This window comes from Crocodylus porosus, unplaced genomic scaffold, assembly GCF_001723895.1.
Source record: "Crocodylus porosus isolate Cpor-Errol unplaced genomic scaffold, CroPor_comp1, whole genome shotgun sequence".
Classification (NCBI taxonomy): Eukaryota; Metazoa; Chordata; order Crocodylia; family Crocodylidae; genus Crocodylus; species Crocodylus porosus.
In genome coordinates this window covers 5,891,892-5,912,503 of record NW_017728943.1, presented here as the reverse complement: position 1 = coordinate 5,912,503, position 20,612 = coordinate 5,891,892, and the positions used below count along the sequence as shown (strand labels likewise).

The window sequence follows — 20,612 nt, the reverse complement described above, 5'->3', positions numbered from 1 at the left end:
TGCCACTTTTTTTGGGCAGAGCCTGCCTTCCTGGGCTGCTGCCAGGCTGCCTGCAAGGTTTTGTGCAGAGCCCAATACTTCGCTCTCCAGCTGTACAGGCGGCAAACTAAAACTCTTCAGAGGAGTTTTATTTTCATGCATCCCAAGTCATTAAAGGCGCATTATGCTGCCGAAGTGCACAAATACCGACACCATTAAAGTGGTGCAAAAGCATTTAGCCCACTTTAAAGTGTCATGCACACATACCCTTCGTTTTGTCTACACACAGCCTTAGTGAATATGATTTTTGTCACTGTTGCTGTTGCTAGTTAGTGCACATCTACACAAGACATTTAGGGTTGAGTTGCCTAATTAACTCCACAGTAAATGTCACAGTGTCTACAAGAGCAGCCCTATTAAGCCACATGAAACTAATAAACTCTGCAGCAAGGTAGTACTTGTAGACACTGACTCAGCTGGCCGGAGCACAAGGGTGCTTTAAGCCAGGGGCTGTCTGCCACCTAGCCCTGCACTGAAGCACACTTGTGGCCCAGCCAGTCCCTCCGCAGTATGTTGAGCTGCATCAAAGCATCCCCAGGCTGGTAGGCTGGCCCCCTGGGGCACCCTGCCAGTTGAGGCTGCTCCGAAGTTAACTTGCAACCATCCACAAACTGATTAGAAGGAACTGCCACCCCCAAAGTTGTGATTTGCATCTGTTGCCAAAATTCAACCAAAATCATGTAATTAATCAGAAATGGCAGGCTGCTCACACAGCCAAATATATCTAGCCATTTGGACTGAACCTACAGCAGATGCAGCAAGTCCAAGTCTTCCTTGGCCTTGTTCCTTTAGTCATTAATGGCTCCCCCTCTGCTTTAGTGACCTTGTTCATTCACCTTGCATTGTTGTGCATTGCATCACAATGAGAGAAACAGAGCAAGAGGGGGTCAGGATTGGTAGATGTGCTTTTAGGGAACTGCAGGTGCTCTAGTTTTTGCTGGAGCTATTTAACTTAGCAAGTTCCATTCCATGGGAAATTCCCACATGATTTAACCTGTTTTCATCCTGAAATGGAACAAAAAAAGTCGACATTTCTTGCTAAATGAAATTCTGGAGGAGAAATGTGTTTTGAATCACTCACAACATCTCAATGAGATATTTCATTCTGTTGTTGATTTTTTTTTTAATAAAAACATTAGAATTTTTTTTTTAAATCTTCAAAGTAAAATAATCGAAGACTTTGTCCTGTTCAAGCAGAAACAAAACATTTTGACATAATTGAAAACCTTTTCTTCTTCTTTTCCCCCCCCAAAGGTAATATTGTCAAATCAGTATGTTCCCTCAAAATGTTTGAATTTTACCAAAACAGGATTTTGCAATAGTGAAATGTACCATTGGAAATGTCCAGGCCAGTAGTGTAACTAAGTGGGGGTGACTGGGGCAGTAGCCCCAGGCACTATCTTTGGAGGAAGAGGGAAGGCACAAAAATAGCTTCTCCCAGGGTCAGCTGTACCTCCACTGTCAGCAGCCTAGCAGCTGGCACTGCCCTATGCACTACCATTGCTCAGAGCACCAGGGTGGTCTGTTTTTCCTTCATTCCAGGTGGCCCTACTCCATGCTTTTCTGCAGATCCTTGTCAGGTAATGGGAAAAGGGATTGCTCTAGGGCAGAGTCTGGCTCTTTGTCGAATGAATCAGAAGGAAAGGCCACTCATTGAATCTCCACAAGTGTTAGCTCTCAGATTGCAATGTTAACTCAGTTCTTTATTGGAGTAACAATGGCATATCCCTTTCTTGGAGACTTGCCAAAACTGTAGGTGCACTGCTTTGTCATGACTTCCCAGTATTCTGGCTCTAAATAGCACTACTTGTACCTGTTGGTTCTCTGGGATACTGATGCTCATTCCCATCGAGTGTCACCCTCTGTCTGCATTGCTTTTGGAAATTCAAGTATCAAAATTATCCAATCTAAGAAGGCAACCTCCAAAACATAAGCTGAAAGTACTTAAGGTGTCCTTGCTAATCAGTAGTCCTGACTCATTGGAACAACTGCTAGGAAAGAGATTCAACACAATGCATTTAATTTGACTTTGTAGTAGCTACATGACACAATGGTGCTGACATGTCTTGGTGTGATCAAGCTGGCAGTACACAGCAGCTGTGAACTGAGGTCTCAGTAGCATAACTTTCTAGTCATACTGCTCTTTGGGCTGCTTGCCAGCAATGGTTTAGCTAGTAAATGGGCTTGTCTCAGGATAGGGTATTTCTCTTAAGGCATCAAGGATCTGCTGATGAGTGCTGAATGAAAATAAAACAGCATGTTAATAACAGTGTCTTGCAACAAGGCCTTTGATAGTTAACACTGTGGCTCAACTGGCTTCTCTATTCACAAAGTGGTGAGAACTGAATGCACTATTGATGGAGATTTTGCTTTTTCTTATTGCAAGAATTCCCCATGAGGTGTGCTAAAGTCTTCTGTAGTCCATTTTTAAGTCAGTCTGAGTTACTGCAGGGACAGTGATGCAAGGTTGGCTAGGCTAACAGTGAAATAACTACTGAGTTCATTACAGAGTTTCTTTAATATATTTTTCCTCATACTCCCCCCAAGACACTCTGGTACTAGTATGCGTTAATTCTATAGATTAAGAATTGTATCATGGAATCATTAAGGATGGAATAATTTTTCCATTTGAAAATCTAACTGGCAGTTTCTAGTTATATACATAGCAGTGTTTGGTCTTGGCTTTACGCTTAGGATGAGCAAGACTGTGCATATAATACACACATGTACAAGCCTACAGACTTCCCCAAGTTCCAGGAAAAAAATGACAGGTGGGAGGAGGAGTGTGCTGCCATCATTTAGTCTCAGTAGCCAAGTGATTAGGACACTTTCTTAGGAAGCTAGAGACTTGGAGTGCTTATACACATGCTTGAGGGGGGGAGGGGGACATTTTATCTAGAGGAATTCCCAGATAGCCATTCTAATTAAAATGGCTCACCATCACGTGTATTAAGCCCCTGCATATTTCAAAATGGCCGTGGGATGCTTTATCTAAAGTTCATTGGATGAGGTTTAAATAAAGCACCCATTTTCAAATGCACAGAGCTTAATACGTGTGACAGTGAGGTGACTCTGGAGTGTTCTAATTAGAACACAGAGCAGACTCAATTAATCAAGTCTGCTCTGAGACGTTATACTTAGAAAGTGATGGAGCCAGTCTATAGGCACGCGTGGATTGGCATTAAAACCTAGATCTTTGTAACTTCCCAGCATAGCACACTTCACTATATTATAGGCAAGGCATTAACTTGAGGTCTTCCCACCACTCCCTTTGAAGCTGAGCCACTTGTCCCTTGCATGCAATAGTCATTGAGTAAAATGAATGGAGGGCAGTGCACTGAAGACATTTTACCCCACTAGGGCCCAAGGCCCTCCCTTCTGTGCCAGGAACTACCCCACTGCCGTGGAGGGAAGCATGCCTCCTGCCCACCGCCACAGCCCAGGAACTGCTCCACCTGCCAGCAGCTTGCCCGTCCCTCCCCGCCGCTGGAGAGGCAGGTAAGTTTGGGTGTGTGCACAACACGGGGGTTTTAAGGGCCCTAAATTGACACGGTGGGTTTAAAAACCCACCACTTCAAGATAGGGCCCTCGTTTCATCTACACATGCCCAGTCTGGAGAAGAGAAGACTGAGGGAGAGTCAATAACAGCCTCAACTACTTGAAGGGTGGTTACAAAGAGAATGGAGCTATACTGTTGTCAGTGGTGGCAAGTGACAGAACAAGAATCAATGGTCTCAAGGTGCAACAAGGGAAGTTCAAGTTAGAGATTAGGAAGGACTTTCTCACTAGAAGGGTAGTAAAACACTGGAACAGGTTACCCAGACAGGTGGTAAAATCTCCATCCTTGGAGGTTTTTAATACCCAGCTAGACAAAGCCTTGGCTGGGATCATATAGTTGGGATGATCCTGTTTTGAGCAGGGGGTTGGATCAGTTGAACTTCCAACTCTCATTATCTGTGATTCTATGATTTTTATTACTTTAAGGCTTGTAGATGTCTCAAGGCTTCCACCCCCATGGCATAGAAATATACTGGTGTCACAGTGGCTACAAGTGGAAAAGTCCAAGGCTGCTGGCAGATCTAGTCATCAGCAGGTGTTAATGTTGAGTATGACCAATCTAAACCAATAGGCAAAGACTATATTTGGACTTTGGCTGTGGTTGTTGATATCTAGATGTCCCTTCCACTTGGCAGCAATTTTCCCAGCTCTAAAATCACAGTGATTTAGAACTTGCAACTCAGGAATTTTGCCTTGGGGAGCCTTAAGAAATGTATTTTAAAGTGGAGTTTAGCCGTGAGTGAGCTTGGGAGGTAGTGCATGATCAGGGAGGAAGATGCTCCCTACAGAGGCAGAGGATAAAGTAAGGAGAGTCTCTGATTGGAAAACAGAGAGTCACTGTTGACTCAAATGGCTTCCCAGAGACCATAAATCACCTATTGTCAGGGTGAAGTTACACATTATATTTAGACCATACTAAATCTGTGGATTGTGTTAAACAGTGTTTAAGTAGTAACATGCTGTGAGCAGTTGCACATTAAGGGTTAATACTGTTTCTTGCCTGCAGAGCTCTAACTAGAACCACTAAAAAAGCTGGTGAACAGGGGTGTGGATAGGAACCAGGACACCTGAACTCTATCCCTGCTTGGTGGGGGGGCAGGAAGTCATGCATCTGGGATGCTGGATGATGGCAAATTGCTCATTTTTCCTCCATGGAGCAAACTGAAGTTACTCTAACACAAGCTACGTAGCATGCTTCAGATTTACCCCTCCCCTAAAGTGGCATAACTTTGAGACACAAAGGGCATTTTTACGAGTACAAGTGCCGAAAAGGTGGTGCTTTAGTTCAAAAGCACACCACTGCCGTTTTCTCTGCGCCAGTGCAAATTTCACCACTTATACAACTGCAAGCAGCGCAGCTCAGTGTGCATCAACTCCTATGCAGAACAGACTCCGTTAATCGAGTCTGCTCTGAAGTGGTGGATCTGCAGCCAGTCCAATGCCCTCAGAAAGTATTTAGTACAAGTTAATGAGCTTTAACATGCAGACACTTATGTTTTAAGTGCCCTTAGTATGGTCTAAGTGTAACATGTAACTACCCTCAGATGGCTTGGAAGTGGCTGATGTGAACTGCACTTTACTTGTGAGCAGTGTAAACAAACTAACTGAGAGTCAGTGCACTGGGTAGAGCCACTCTGCTGAATAGCAGCTGCAAATAAGTCCTTTTTTTCTCTCTCTTCTCTTCCTCCTGCTTTCATTTTTGTCTTCTCTTGTGTTATTTATACAGACAGGGATGCTCACTTACAGAGGGGATAGATAAGAAAACATAGGGTTAAGGGATGCAGAATAAGAAATGAGACAGAAAATGGAAACTAAAAGCTTCCAAATGCCTTTCCTTTTAAACCATATGTACCATCAATGAAGCGGGGGGGAGGGGAAGGGAAAAGGCTGTAAGACTTAAAAAGAGGCAAGGTAATATTTTTTTTTTATTTTGAACCCAGGCAGCCTATGGACTCACTGCCATAAGGATCTGCTGAGGCCAAGAGCACAGCCTATTACAAGAGAGTACTGAGCTTTTTTTATAGATCATAGCAAGACCAACCAGCATGATACTACTGAGGAGTTAAAAAAAACAAAAAACCCAAGAGCTTTAAAAAGGAGCTACAGACCTTCTACTTACAGCATCTGAGCCAACTTCTGTCCCTGAGGTTAGAGGGAACTCTCCCAGGTTATCTTGTAAGTCCTACATATAATGCTCCTGGCATTGTCTTCTGAGGCAGCCAGTTCTGGTTGCCTTTGATGGTAGGATACTAGACTAAATGATAAGTAGGGTGACTATACATTCCAGATTGGCCAGGACAGTCCCAGATGTCAGAGGCTGGTGAAAATTAAAAAGAGCACGCCAGGCACAGGGCTTGCTGTCTGATAGGACCCCCTATCAGACAGCAAAATTGCCCAGTAATACTCATTGTTCACAGGTGACTGGTAACACCTGGTGAAGTCAAGAACAATGGATCATTATGGCCATTAATTCCCTGTGGGGTGGCAAAATCACAGAAGGGACATATGAAAGGAGCCCAAAGTGCTCCCCAATTTGTCACCAGCTGCTCTTCTAAGGGATGCTGCAGTACACACAATGTGTGCTTTAGGAGTCTAATTGGTGTCAACGGAAAGAAGGCAGGTAGCCAACTCTATGGCTTGTAGGAGAGAACACAAGCAACAAAAGCAATGTTGAGATTCTCTCCAGTGTTAGTCTTCATTGAGAGTAGACAGGCTATTTGTAGAAAACCTGGGACAATAACCTGTTCTTCTAACACACTCTACTCTGAGACCAAGATAGCTATACTGTATCCCTTACACAGCCGTCAGGTGGCTGAACAAAAATTAGAAGTAGATGGCTGTAGGGCAACTGTAAAGTGGATATACAGCCCTGTACGGGGTTTTCCGAGGGTGTGCACTCAGTCCTATCAGCAAAGCATTGCCTAACTAGCCCTACTACCCGCCGTCTGCTGACATGAAGCATCCTGTGGCCAGTAAAGGACTGCTTTGCTGGACACTAATTGCTCCTATGTACATAGCAACTGAGGCACTATGCAAGTATTACTATGAAGACAAAGAACTTCTGGATGCATTTGAAACAGGCATATTTTAATTACTGTAATCTTGGCACCTGCTCTTGTTTGGCAGCATGAGGTTGAAAAAGCATATTTGTTCATCAGCTGTTCACCCCCTTGGAGAGGACTCAATAGAAGTTTCATTCTTTCCCTCATGCACAGTATCCATCACTCCATAAAGCTAGCATAAAAGGTCTTGCTCTTAGCTTTGCATCATTCTGAAAGGTCTGTTTTCAAGAAGCAGGAGAAGAAAACACACACAAAAAAGACAAGCTGAAATCCTAATTCAGCACCTGTGGTCAGCCCTCAGCACACATGAACAAAGAAATCGTTCCTAATGAGCTCTTTGTTCTTATCCTGCTGAGTCCTCATGTCCAAATTATGAGCTTTTGTTATATGATAAGTATTTGCTTTATTTGCTGGTATAGATTATTATTGAGCTCATTGAAAATATTTTGTTATGTATGGGATGTCGAATTTGTCACTCTCCCAGTTATTATTGTAAATAATTAATTATTGTAAATAGTTATTTAGTGTGTGGTCTGGTGCAGGAGGACCACAGCAGAGCACTCTCATGAGTGGTACTCCCAGCCCGTAGACAGAGTGGGAGAGACCAAGACCTATTGGCAACCCAGGATCCCAAAAATTTAAAGACAGCTGTGGGTAGTGCCAGGGTTACATAGGCACAGATTCCTGGAAGATCATTCCAGGCTCAACATTAGGAAAAAACTACTTCACAACCAGGGTGTCCAGAAATAAGCCACCTCCAGAGGTGATACAATCGCCTACCCTGGAAATCTTCAAGAGGAAACTGGATGGGCACCTTACTGGGGTCACCTGACCCCACAGTTATCTTTTCTGCTTGGTGTAGGGAGCTGGACCTGATGATCTTCCGAGGTCCCTTCCAGCCTTACAATCTATGGATCTATGAAAAAATGATAAGTCATCCATATAAAGTCTTCTCTTCTCCTCACAATGCTAGTCTCTTCTGAGTCCTCTTCTCTCTGACACACTTCCACCCAATGTTGTCTTCTTGGGGAGTAGTCAGGAGACCAAACGAATTTTCTCAAAGGTGATGAGAGTGCAGAGGCAGGTTTATTCTGTGGCCTGCCCACAACAGAGCCACCCGTACTGACATGCCCTTTGTAGAGGGATGGGTCTAAGCCCTCGGAAGGTAGCAGGTAGCTGGCTGAATGCTTCTCCTCCCTGCATGGCCACAGAATGTAGCTGTGGTGATGTTACTCTGTTACTCCCATCAAGCTGCAGCTGTGGAGAAAGGAAACACATGACACTGACATAATCCTTGCTCTTCCCATTTCAATATTCTGTCATGCCTGCCTTGGAGGTATTCACTTTTAAAGGTCAATAGGCTCGTTTCCCTTTGGCACATGAGCTCTCAAGTTTCTTCCCATTTCTTCACTGCCCTGACCTCCCCCTTTCCCTCCAGCCAGACAACGTTCAAAAGATTCAGGACAACCTCGTTCACATTTTGCTACTATCATAGCTCTCTGGGTTAACACATCCAGGGAAGCCTACAATATGTGTCATGTCCAAGACACACACTATGAAGAGAAAGTCTTATGCATCAAAATGTAACTCTTCCTAGCATATACTTTACCAGGCACTCTCTGTCTTTCGTCTCCTCATTGGGTGTCAGGACCTCACTTATGGACCTCAAGCTTCAGGACAGCTGAACCTTCAGAAGGAAGTGAAGAGATGGTTTGCCTATTGGTGCTAGCATTTGTTGAGGGGGGGTGTGGCTGTTCTCGCCTGGAGCAAAAGGTGCTCTAGATGGACCTGTTAAGAAAGAGTAAGTCTAACTGTAAATAGGCATTTTACCAGAACTGCATTGCTTACAAATGCTACCAAAGTGTTGACTTTTCTTCTTGTTAACCCAAAATCAGAGAGACGAGAATTGTTCAAATGGAAGCCCCAAGTAGATATGTCTTATTCCCAACCAAGAATTTGCTGAACAGAAGACAACAACAGGCTAATGCAGGCTGAACAGGGTATCATGTACATTAAGAATAATCCAAGTCAGTGTTACTCACTAGAGGAGTCTCTGTCAATGCCTGCTTGCTCCCCTTCTGTACCAGCATGGGTCAGAATGTAGTCTACCATGCCTCGTCTGTGGCATATGGCCACATCATTAACTTTTTGCAGGTACAGCCATCCATGCTGAAAGTCCTTTCCCTCCAGAGGTTGCTACTACCTGAGCTTGAGGTCCTTGAGGTTTCAGGTTTGGAAGCTGAGTTACTCATTCTCTTGGGATCTCCACTCACAAAAAGTGCTGATGAGCAAATTAAGCAAAGCTAAAGGGCATGCATGGTAATTGTGTAGCTCATCAGCTACTGGTACAAGGTTTCAAAGAAGATTTGAAGCTGGCCTTCCCGCTCTTCTGGCTGTATTGCTGCCACTATCCAACTTGCCTGTTGTACATTAGAGACCATGAAGAAAATGAAAGAAGGCAGGTTGTGCCCAGAGCCCTGCAGCATCTTTGGCTGCTGAGGATCAAGTAGTTCTAGATGTTGATGCTGCCATGGACAATTAGATGGAGCAAAACAGAGGGGAACTGAAGGAACAGCAGGCTATTACTGCAAAGCGTAGGGTCAGGTCTTGAAAGTATAAAGGCATATCCATAGTGTGGCCTAAAGGTCAGAGGTTGGTAATAATATATGCCTGTGCCAACCCATAAGGTAAAGCTTCTGAGATGGATGTGTTATTTCAGCTGAGTGTTCACTCAGCTAAAGGATATATGGAAGGATATAATTGTCATGCCATGTCTGCCCCCATATCCCTTGCCCGTGAATCACCCAGTCAATATATTTCGATATAGTTGTCAAGTATTTCTGTAAAATGAATCTCTGAACCTTTTCAAGTTTTCCCATTATGAGTAGCATGGGCATGAGCATTTAAATGTCATATGGCTATTCAGACTAATAGGCTGTGGCTCAGAACTGTAACACGCCACTAGTGTAATTATAAGGCAACCAAAGAAAGCCTAGCAACCGTGAACATCTCAGCGAAGGGCATTTATTCCATTTGGCCCACCTTGCAAAGCTGCCACCTGCCTACCATGAGAGAATTGCAAGGTACACAATCCACAGGCCTGCTTCTGTTCTATATTTACAGTGATTGAATGTGGCCTTCACTGGGGCAGCTTCTGCTTTACATAGGTGTAATTCAAACAAGAAATGTTGCTAATGATATCTAAGAAGCCAGTAGTCAAAGTTATGTGTAGGAACTTATTACTCAAACAGCAAATGCACTCATTTGCTGTTTGAGTGCATGGGTTCTGTGCTGGACAAAATTGGTTCTAGACATTGCAGCTGAAAACCCACTCTGTGACCCGAATAAGGTGCTCTTCACATTAGCTCCATCCAGTGTTCTGAAGTAATACAAGGGACAGGTTTATACCATGCGTACATTTAGCTTATTGTTTCTCCATCATCGGGTCACAACTATTCTTCACTGACAGATACCTCTGTAAGGTAAAAATGTTCCCATGGACCTTCCTGCCTTCCCACCTCTCATTTCCCCACATCTCCCAGATGCCCAGTCCAGGGATAATGCCTTTCCACCAAGTCTCATAACTAATTTTTAAATGTCAGGAAATCCTGCCTATGTGTTTGGGTTGCCAACAAGTAGCTGATGACACTGAACTCCACCTCTAATGTCCCGTCAGCTCCACTGCCAGAGTGACTTCAAAGATGGAACAAATTACCACTCCTCAGCACCTCACAGCCATTAGTACGGCTGTGTTTTGGCATTATTGGCACTATTCATGTCATTGTACAGGTGGGAATGTGATAGGATGCACCTTAGGGCTGGCCGTGAAGCCCCCTACTGGCTGCCTTAATCCTCTGGCTCACCTGCTCCGGCTTCTTGGGGTATCACCCTGCTTCCTCTCCTGCCACACCTTGATGTTAAAGATAATGAGGGGAGGCTGCCCTCAAAGACTGGTGAGTGCTGAATGCCCTCTCTGTACTCAGTTCTTCTCTTGGGCTCAACTTGGCCTGCCTAATTTGGGTTCTGACCCACCGCCCACAGTCTCTTGGCCTCGGAACTTCTGACCCCTGGCCCTACTTGCCTTAAGGACTACATTTGTGGTCTCCATCCATGCCTATGTCTCATGGATGCCTACTACAGCCATGCCTACGTCTCATGGATGTTATTTTTCTGGTCTTTGTCTCTGTAGGGGCCTCTGCCCTCTTGGCTTTAGCCCACCATTCTTCTGGCTGCAGATCTCCAGCCCTGGCCCACTCATTCTGGCCTGGCTTTCTCTGCCTCAGGCTCCTCTGTGTGTCACACCCCTGGTACCCTTGCCCTGTCTCAGTCCCCTGGTGCCCTTGACCCAGGCAAGGCTTCTCATAATCTGACCCAGACCCCTTGGCACCCTGGCCCAGGCTTCAGCCCTACACAGCCCACAGAATCCTAGGCCTTGAAAGGGCTCTATACCAGGTGCCTTTTAGGCACTCCTATGGTCTTCTATCCATCCCTTTTAGTCATACCTGGTCCTCCAGTACTCTGCCAGCTGCCAAGAAACGCCTCCCTGGGTCCATGCCACCTATTACCCTTTGGCCACTTGTTTTTTGCAGCTCCTCAGGTACCGAGTTGGTTGGGTTCCCCTCTGTTATATCTCAGGCCAATAGCAGGGGGAAACAGGGTCAGATTGAGACCTCTGGCTCAGGAGCCAGGCTTTTATAATGGGTTAGGACTCTGCCTTCAGTCTGCTTCCAGGTGGTGTACCTTAAACCCTGAGCCGCAGTCACTGCCTTTTCCCCTGCTGCTCTTTAACCTTTGTTGGTTTCCCTAGCCACGTGTTGTTTTGCAGCTGGCTTTTGCCCAGCTGTCTATCTAACTGCAGCCCTTTGCTGCTGGCTCCATACCCCTTAAATAGCAGGGATTAGGTGTCCCTGCTACAGGGAAATTGAGGCACAGTAAGGCTAAATGATTTGCCCAACATCATCAGGAGTTGATGGCAAAGCAGATATCTGAACATAGGTAACCCCATTTCCAGGTTAGTGTCTAACTACCAGACCACTGTTCCAAGCACAGTGAACTTGGGCATAGTGTATGCGCCATGGCCAAGAGAAGCAGCAACTGGGACTGGGAATGTTTAAAATTGCCTGATGTCAGCAGCTTCTGGGCTTGTCTACATAGCCACGTAATAACTTTAATATCTAACATTGTCTGATAAATTTTAAAATCTATTCTTAAAAACTCCCTTTTCACTATGGCACATGGATTCCCCTGTCTCAACCCACCATCCCCACCAAGTAAGGAAACTGAAACAAACAAACATAAAAACCCACCTCTAAACAAAGTAAGAAAGAAATCCAAAACCAGGGGCTCACCTGAAACACCCTGGAAGCATCTTGTTTCTGTGGCAATTTAGAAGACTTGATTGAAAAGACTGTACTCTAATTATCTCATTATTATAACAGGGATGTTGGCCTATATTTGGTATGAGGAAAAATAGGGCAGATAAATTGGCTCTAAATTAATCAAGGTTTTCTGTAGTGAGACCTCAAATAAAACTCACTGGATGAAAGGCAGTTGTGGCCTTTCATTACAGCTGATGCCTACACTTCAAATCTCTTGTGCAGTGCCACTGCTGTTTTCTGCATTCATTGCAATTGGTAAAAGGAAGACCCAAATAGAATGTTTTGTAATTATCTGCACTTCTGCAGAGTGTGGTAAAGCCTTTCAGAACCACAAATATATTAGCTTAGTAGTAATTTACCCTTTCTAAAACAAGCACAAAGCATTACCTCAGTGCTTCTTCTCCCTGCCTGTGTTCAAACTTGATGGAATTCTCTCCGTTGGGATTTAATTCACCTTCAAGCTCTGGTGAACTGCAGGAATATCTGAAAAGCTACAAGTCAGTCTGAAGGGAGGGTGTTGCTGGCAGTGGGCATGTCTACACGTGCAAATGCTGCTTGGTGGGTTTAGTCTAGAGTAATTTACTCTAGACTAAACCTACCACAGGCAGGTGTACATGTGCAGAGATGTGGGAGCAGATTTGCTGCTCCTGGCAGCCATCTGCTCCCAATCCCTCCAGCCCTGCATTGGCCCCCTGCAGCAGCCGGGGGCGGGGCTCTAGGCTCCCACTGGGTGTTAACCCAGGGCTGTCAGGGAGCATGGGGCCAGGAGACACCAGTCTCCTGGCAGGGGTCGGGAGCTTGCTCCCAGCACCCCAGAGCTGCCTGCTGCTGAGGCAGGCTCTGCCACTGGACCCTTGGTGGTGACAATGTCCCCCTACATCTGCAGCAGGGAGTTCCCAGCCCCATCTCCCTGATTGGGAGCAGAGGACTTGGAAAGAGCTTCAGGGGAGGGGCAGGTCCCAGCCCCCTGCCCCGATCCACTGGTGGGGCAACTAGTAATGAGCTCCCAGCTGGGCAGAGATTCCTCACCCAGACAGGGACTCATTGCTAGCTGCCCCACTGGTGGATCAGGGCAGGGGGCTGGAACCTGCCCCACCACCTCCATCAGCTCTTTCCAAGCCCTGCACCTTGATCACCCAACTGGGGCACAGGGCTGGGACCTGTCCCGAGCAGGACAGCTTCTGGCTAGCCCCAGGCTGTGTCGGGAAGTCTGAACATGTAGTCCAGAGATAGTTGGGGACTGCCTGAAATGGGACAGTACCCAGCCACCTCCAGGCTACACATGAAGACTTTCCCAAACAGCCTGGGGCTTACCAGGAACTGTCTGGGTCAGGTGCAGGTCCCAGGCATCTCCAGGCTGGTTGAGAACTCCGCCTGTGGAGGGAACTCCCAGCCCCTGCTCCATAATCACGAGGGCTGGGGAGCTTATTCCCAGCCCTCGCTCCATGATCTCAGGGAGTGGGGGTCTGGGAGCTCCCTGCTGCCAGAACAGGGGCCATTGTTCCCACCTGGGCTCTGGTGGCAGAGCCCGCCCTGGTAGCAGGCAGCTCCCTGGGCCAGGGAGCGATGTCTCACCCCCTGTTGCCCAGTTAACTAGGAACAAGTTTGCTCCCAGTCATCTGTCTACATGTCATACTGCACAATAACTAATCATGAGTAAATTTGCTACTTGTATTTACAGATAGCAAATTTACTCATAATTAGAGCAAATTACTGCACAGTAAGTGTTTGCACATGTAGATGGTGACACTCATTGAGCAGTAATTTGCCCTAATCTTGAGTAAAGCGTCTTGTGAAAATGCACCCAATGGCATCAACAAATGCTCTAGTTCTTCAGTACTGACTGATTCTCTACACCTTGTGGAACCAAGCTGCATTGATTATTTACCCCCAATTCAAACTACCCATTCCACCAGGATAGTCTCAAGGTATTTCAGAACCACACTCAGATCCATCTCAAGGAGTGCCTCCAACATTTTTCTTACCCTCAGCTGTAATCTCTGTAATAAACTGAATGAAGCAGCTAGAAGTCAAAGTGTCTGAAAGACTTTTACAACTAAATGAGTATGAAGGTTATTATTCATCATTCGTAAAGCAATAGTGCCTTTGTCAGGGTTCAAGTCCCTTGTATAAAATGATGTACAAACACAGAAAAAATACATGGTTTGTGGCCATAAAAACGTTTCCCCTAAGCAATGTATGTCAACAGAAACCCTCCAGACACAAGAGTCTCCCGTGATGATGGGCAGAGGCTCCAATGAAGCTTAGAACTGTGCCCTCCTAACAATATAAATGCAAAATGTTTCCTCTTGCCTTTACACCACTTTGGTGGGAGATACTAATTAGACCCTCAGATATTATAGTCATTGTGTACATACAAATAGATAAATGGATGTCTATATAGATGGGGCAGGCAATTATTCTGGGCAGAGGGCTGCTTACCAAGTTTTGGCAAACTGTCAGGGGCCGTAAGGGTAGCTCCACCCCTTAACAGGTGCCCCACCCCATGATCACCTTCTTGGAACTGGAAGTCCCACCACCTAATCCCCAACCTTTGCCACCAGAAGTCTGCCTCCTTGCTCCCCGGAAGTACTTCTTTCATCAAGGGGTTTTGTCATCTTGAAACCAGAAAAATACCAAATGATATTCTAAAAATCAAACATCTATTACAACATTCATTAATTTGATTTCAAAAAATATTTTTGTCCTGATTTACATGTGTTTGTGTAGTATACATACAGATGATTATAAAGTGGCTTAAAATGAAGTCTTACTTTTGTATAATTTGGGGGCTGTGGGGGATATGGGTGGGTGGATATAGGTTTGTGGGGGACTGTGTGTGTGAGGGCATGTGGGGTGGGGGAGCATGTGGGTGTGTGTGGATGTGTGGGATGTGAGTAGGCATAGGATATGTGGGAGGATGTGAGGTTGTGGGGAGAGGGTGGCTGGGGAGTGTTAAGGGGGAGGGTTTGCCCATAGATCCCTCCATAGCAGGCACAGCCACCACCAGTGCTCCCAGCCCTGGCATGGTCCCTATGCTCCCGCTCCCTGCCACATCCCCACCACATCCCCCTCCCACCTGCCACCATTTCCCTTCTGCCACTTCCCTGTTCCTTCCCCCACCTTCCCACCACTTGCTGCTCCAGCACCATATCCCAGCTGCATAGCTGAGACAACCAAATGCAGTAGAAGCTGGCCCAGACCAGCCAGCACAACACAGAGCTAGCTGAGAATTGTAGGGGCCAGGCCAGCTTCTGTTGAGTCCTGTGGCCCAGTGCTGCAGCCGGGAACCATGTGGTGCCAGAACAGTTGGCATGCAGTAGGAAGGAACACCAGCAGGCAGGAAAGCAGGGAAATGGTGGCAGCAGACAGTGGGGGAGTGGCAGTGAGTGGGTGCATAGGCAGGACTGTGAGGCCCACGCTGGTGTGCTGGGGCCAGTGCCAGCAGGGACCCAGTGGAGTTGAAAAAGCATGAGGCATGGGCAGGCAGGGGCTCTGTAGAACCGGCTGGCTCCCCCCTTTCCCTGCTGGCACAACCTGGCCTGGCTCCATAGAGCCCCTGCCAGCCTGCGTCCCACACTCCTGCCACCCCGCTCTGGGCCCTGGCCCCAGGACACTGGTGTAGGACCCACGCTTCCACCCACTCACCCATTTGCTGCCACTCCCCCACCATCTGCCACTGCCATTTCCCCATTTTCCTGCCTGCCGCTGTTGTCCCCACCCCACAACTGGCCACTGCAGCACCACATGGTTCCCATCTGGAGCACCACAACTGCAGAAGCCAGCCTGGCCTTGCCCTGAGGATTTGGGTGATTAGCCATGGTCCTTCCCTGCTTCCCCTTCCCCTGTTCTTATCTGAATTTTCCTCTCAGATGGAGAGAGGCAGGAACGTCCCCATGGTCCCAGGCCAGAAGCCAAAGGCTTCTGGCTGGGGAGGGTGGGAGCAGGGCTGGGCTGGCCTTGCTGAGGCTTCAGGGTCCTGCTGCTGGCTCCCCCTGGGTCCTGCTGCCCCTGGTGCCTTGTCACCTTTGACAAGCAGCCATGGCAGATAAATATTAATTTTAAAATGTTTTAGGGGCCTGTGGGCTAGATAGAATGGCCTGGTGGGCCTAATCCAGCCTGCAGGCTGTATTTTGCCTGTCCCTGATATAGAGTTGTACTTCCAATGTAAATAGATACATTGCCACAGAGTCAGTGGCACACCACCATTTACACTGGGACTGAAATTGGCCCATTATGTATATTGTATAATATCACTGTCTTTCTGCAATAAATAGCACAATCTTGATATCAAAATAAAAGGGTTTGGGGACTTACTCTCTAGCAAACCCCTACACAGATTGAATGTCACAGGATGTATGACCAGTGTAGGCCTCGCTGGAGCATGAACTAACACAACCATTGACCAGAGCATAACCAGTCACACAGAGGCCCTGCTAACATCATGACCCAAAGAGGAAATGGAACTTGGCAAACCTTATATGGCTTGTAGCTTGTTAGTCCCTATATGTGCTTTGTAAGGTCAGCAGAGGAAGAGTGAATTGATAAGACTGGTCCATGGCATCAAAACAATGATCGGAGTGACTTGGCAAATAGGTTTCACTATCTTTTAGAAATATTGCACTAATTTGTGAGAATTTAGTTGCGGATGTCACCTAAAAGTGTCTTAGTAATTGGTCAGGACTAGATGTATATGATGTAAAAATGAGGTTGCTTTGATCAGTTTACAGAAAAGGGCCTAGGACCCCTTAATACTTTGCATGGGGCCTAGGAGCTATGTTTACACCTGTATTATGCCTGAAAATGACCTGGCTAGCCCCATAAACCAGTCAGTCGTGAATCTTAGTGTCTAAGGTTATTTGTAAATCTGGCCAAGCTTTTTATCACTAAGAACTGGAGCCTGCAGTCTCTTTCTTGTAATAATGAGGTCATTAAAGGCACAGCATCAGACAATATCCTGACAGTATGCACACAGACCATTCAAACTGAGGGAGCCAATGTAATTGGTAAAACGTAGCTCTTAACATTACTATGAGAGTCAGAGGACAACAGTGGAAATGGAATGAAAAGCATAAAATAGGCAGCAAATGCTCTTTCAGCTAGTTGTTTGTGTTTCTCGGAGGTGTTTCTGTGCTTCTCTATATGCTTCTATGTAAGACACTGTGAATTTCAGATTTCATTTTCCTTTTACAATTTGTGCTGAGTTGACTACTGGTAGTACTTCAGTCTTACAATCAAGAAACAGAAGTAATGCCTCATGAATTCAACACTACCAGCCCCAAGAATGTAAAAATCATAAGTCAACCCCTCTCCTCAGTGGGTGTTTCTACATGTGTGCTGGACTGCACAGTTGTTACTGCTGCAGTTACTGCTCAGTAACTTACATTACTGCCCAATACCAGCACCACACAGGGGTTTTTTTGGCCATGCTACTAACAGTAGCAACAAGCTACTGTGCAGTAGCTCATTGCTACTGTGCAGTAGTGTTGGCATAATGGTTCATGCTCACCAGTGCTACATCACCATAGCAATGAGCTACAGCAACTTAGCATCTTGTGTAGATGCACCCAGTGTGTTTTTAAATAATAATATATGGTTGTTTTTTTCCCTTTGCCTTCTGTAGTTTGAATCTTTGGCTTGTTTGTAGGTCACAGTTTCAATCCTTTCTATTCAACGAGAAGTGCTAGGAACTGTATTTTTAAATGAAAGCTGACATTCTCACATATTCAGGAAACACCAAGAATCAGCCCTTCAGTAACAAGCATTGTGATGCTTAAGATAAAACTGCAACACTTGGCTTTTACTTGGCTAATTCAGTAAACAGCAGGACAAAACTTATGAATAACTCCAGTCCCCAATGGTCTATAGTCCAAAAATAGTTTGCAGAAGTGAATTGTGACTTCTGCAAACTATGCAAAGAGAAGGAAGCTGCCAGGTAGCTGATGAGAGTGGCCATTTTGGAGAGCGGCCATTTTGGGACAGCTCTATTATAAGAGCAGAGCATTTTGAGATCAGCCAGTGGGAAGCAGCATTGCTTGGTGGTGCTCGTATTCCAGGAATATCTTGGAGGTAAGGAGTGAGGCTATGGGGATGGCTTGGAGGCCTCATTGGTCCTGGGCATGACCAAAAACTGCACCTTTCTGGGATACAGAGGCCTGGTGATCCTGCTTGTGGCAGGGCAGGGCCACTCAAATACCAGGACCAAGAATCTTCCTGGTGTAAGGCAGGTTGGGGCACCTAAACCCCTGCCCCTACCTTTGGGTGGGTTACTAGGAGAGTTGGGGGTGGGGCAGGCATGCAGATTAGCTGCACCTGAGCTCTATGGGGTGTTTGACCCTGGAGGTGGGCCAGGCATGCGACATGAGCAGCACCTGAGCCCAAGGCAGTGTAAGACTCCAGGCCCTGAGAGCTGCAGTCCTGAGGGGTGGAAGATCCCAGGCCCTAATGTAAAGGGGCGGAGTTGTGGCCCAAAAGAGGGGTGTAGTGGTCCAGTAAGGGACCAGGGGTGGAGTAGGTCCATAGCTGAGCAGTCACTCAGTCCTGTTTGGGTGAGGGTCACGGGACAGGCCCAAAAGACCATGCCAGGGCTGACCAAGGGGTGAAGAGCAAAACCTGAGGATCTCTGTGAGTAGAGCAGAGTGAGTGTGGCCTGGGTAGGCAGTATGCAAGAGACTAGGTGAGAGCTGGTGAAGTGTAAGAAGCCCCGGTGATGGAGGGGTGGCCCCAGAGTGGGCAGTATGGTAAAGACCCAACTGTGTGCCCAGTTTCGCATAGCCTTGAGCCAGAGTATCATCACACAGTGTGACATCAGTTAGGCATGGGACACGGGTAGGGGGTGGTAGGAGCGTGTACTTATAGTCCAAAGTCATTTGGGTGCATGGAGGGCAGCCTCTTGCCTTTTTAACATCATAATCATCTATCGTAAAGGCATAGCAGGAGAACAAGGTGGGCAGTTTGCCAAGAGACAAGGGTGGGGCCATACTGGTACTGGGCCTGTAAGGTGCCTTTGTCACATGAATGAATAGTTTTTAATGACGAATGAGTAAGTCAGATTTTTTAGGCTGTTCAAAGACAATTCATAAAGAGATAAATGGCAAACATCAATCAAATATGTTCTTTGCTGTGAATTATTTTGTTAATTTCTACTTATATCTATAATGAAGTGACCTGAAATTAACTGATATATAGGGAACAGTTCATATGGTGGCTATTAGACACCAGATGGATATACATTAAACTAATGGAGGCAGTCAAGAGTCTTGGGCATTTCTGCTGTTAGTTTCTGGAATAATGTGTGTAAAGCAGCTCATAATCAGCCCTGTAGATGGGGCCTTGTGGTTTATTTAGAATCATGATTGTACATCTCAGATAAGATGAGGCAGGTGGGAATTTTTTTTATCAAACATTTTCTCTAGACATGTTGATTAAAATATAACTGGAAGTATTGGTGGGAAATAATTGGCTACCATGAATTAATTAGCTGGCTTGAAAAAAAAATTGGAAGAGGCTTCAGAATTGTGGACATAATCAGTTTAGATATTGTAATTGATTCCTTTTAGTGAGAAATTTAACAATGTATATCAAGGAGATCAAAATGGGGGGAAAGCTGGATGCAAATTATATTTAATGTTTTAAAATTCTTGACACAAAGCATTTCAATTCACTGATACTTTTTTGTCAATTCACATAATTTGTTAAATGTTTTACACTATTTCCTTATGAGAGAGACACACCTCCATAGAAGGCACGCACCTCCTTTGAGGGCCGGCAGAATGAAAAAAAATATATATTTTTTTTCATTTATGGCCTTGTGAAGCAAAAACAGAACCTAATCTTCAGAGCACTCACCTTCCCTTTCCTGCTCAGGTAAAAGCTACCGTTTTAACACTTTCACAGCTGAATTGGCTGCTTTTACTTAATCAGGAAATAGAGGGTGAAGGAGCTGAAGATTAGGCACTGTCCCTGCTCCAATTCATCTGTGAAAAGGTAAAAAACCATACCTGCTGCTGAAGACTGGATTCTGCCCTTCCACCCATATTTTGGTCCTGATCTGGGTCTGGACTTTCTTTCTGGAATCTCATAAACCCTTGTAGGCAGTAACCCCATGTTTTAGTCCTCAAGACTGCTATGAACTCAGACTCAGATTTAAGATACCACTTAAATCACGCTTAATAGAGTGGTATGAAATTTTGCTGGCTATTTCATTTTGATACTGTTTCAAGCTCAAAACAGTGAAATCAAAATGAAATGAAGGGCTTCAAAACACCCTCGAAACAAAATGAGGGCAGTTGAAATGTTTCGAAACATTTCGAATTTTGAAGTTGAAACTGGGCTTGCCTGCAGGGAACCAGAAAGTAAGGAGAGGAAGGGGCAAGAGTGGGGAAGGAAGGACTGCTCTGATATTGACTGTGTAGCTGGCCAGTGATTGTGATCCTTCCCTGAGGTCCCTTCCAATCCCAGTGCTCTGGGGGAAGGATGGAAAAACAGTTAAATAGCAGCATTGTTTTAACTGAGCTGCTTTCTGCCTTGGAGTCAGTTACTGAGCTATCTTCCAGAAGCTGAGCAACATTAGACA

General features: G+C 45.8%; 1 protein-coding gene across 1 annotated transcript in view; it reads right to left on the bottom strand.

The window, feature by feature from the left end:
* Positions 1-7,603: 7,603 nt before the first annotated feature.
* The window catches only part of LOC109318977 (acid-sensing ion channel 2-like), a 74,291-nt gene continuing 61,282 nt past the window's right edge, over positions 7,604-20,612 (bottom strand). Inside the window, exons 2-3 of the mRNA XM_019548490.1 lie at positions 8,269-8,447; positions 7,604-7,916 (exon numbers count right to left, since the gene is read on the bottom strand). Coding sequence (XP_019404035.1) covers positions 8,385-8,447 — 63 coding nt within the window. The 3' untranslated portion in view covers positions 7,604-7,916; positions 8,269-8,384. The remainder of the gene's footprint in view (positions 7,917-8,268; positions 8,448-20,612) is intronic.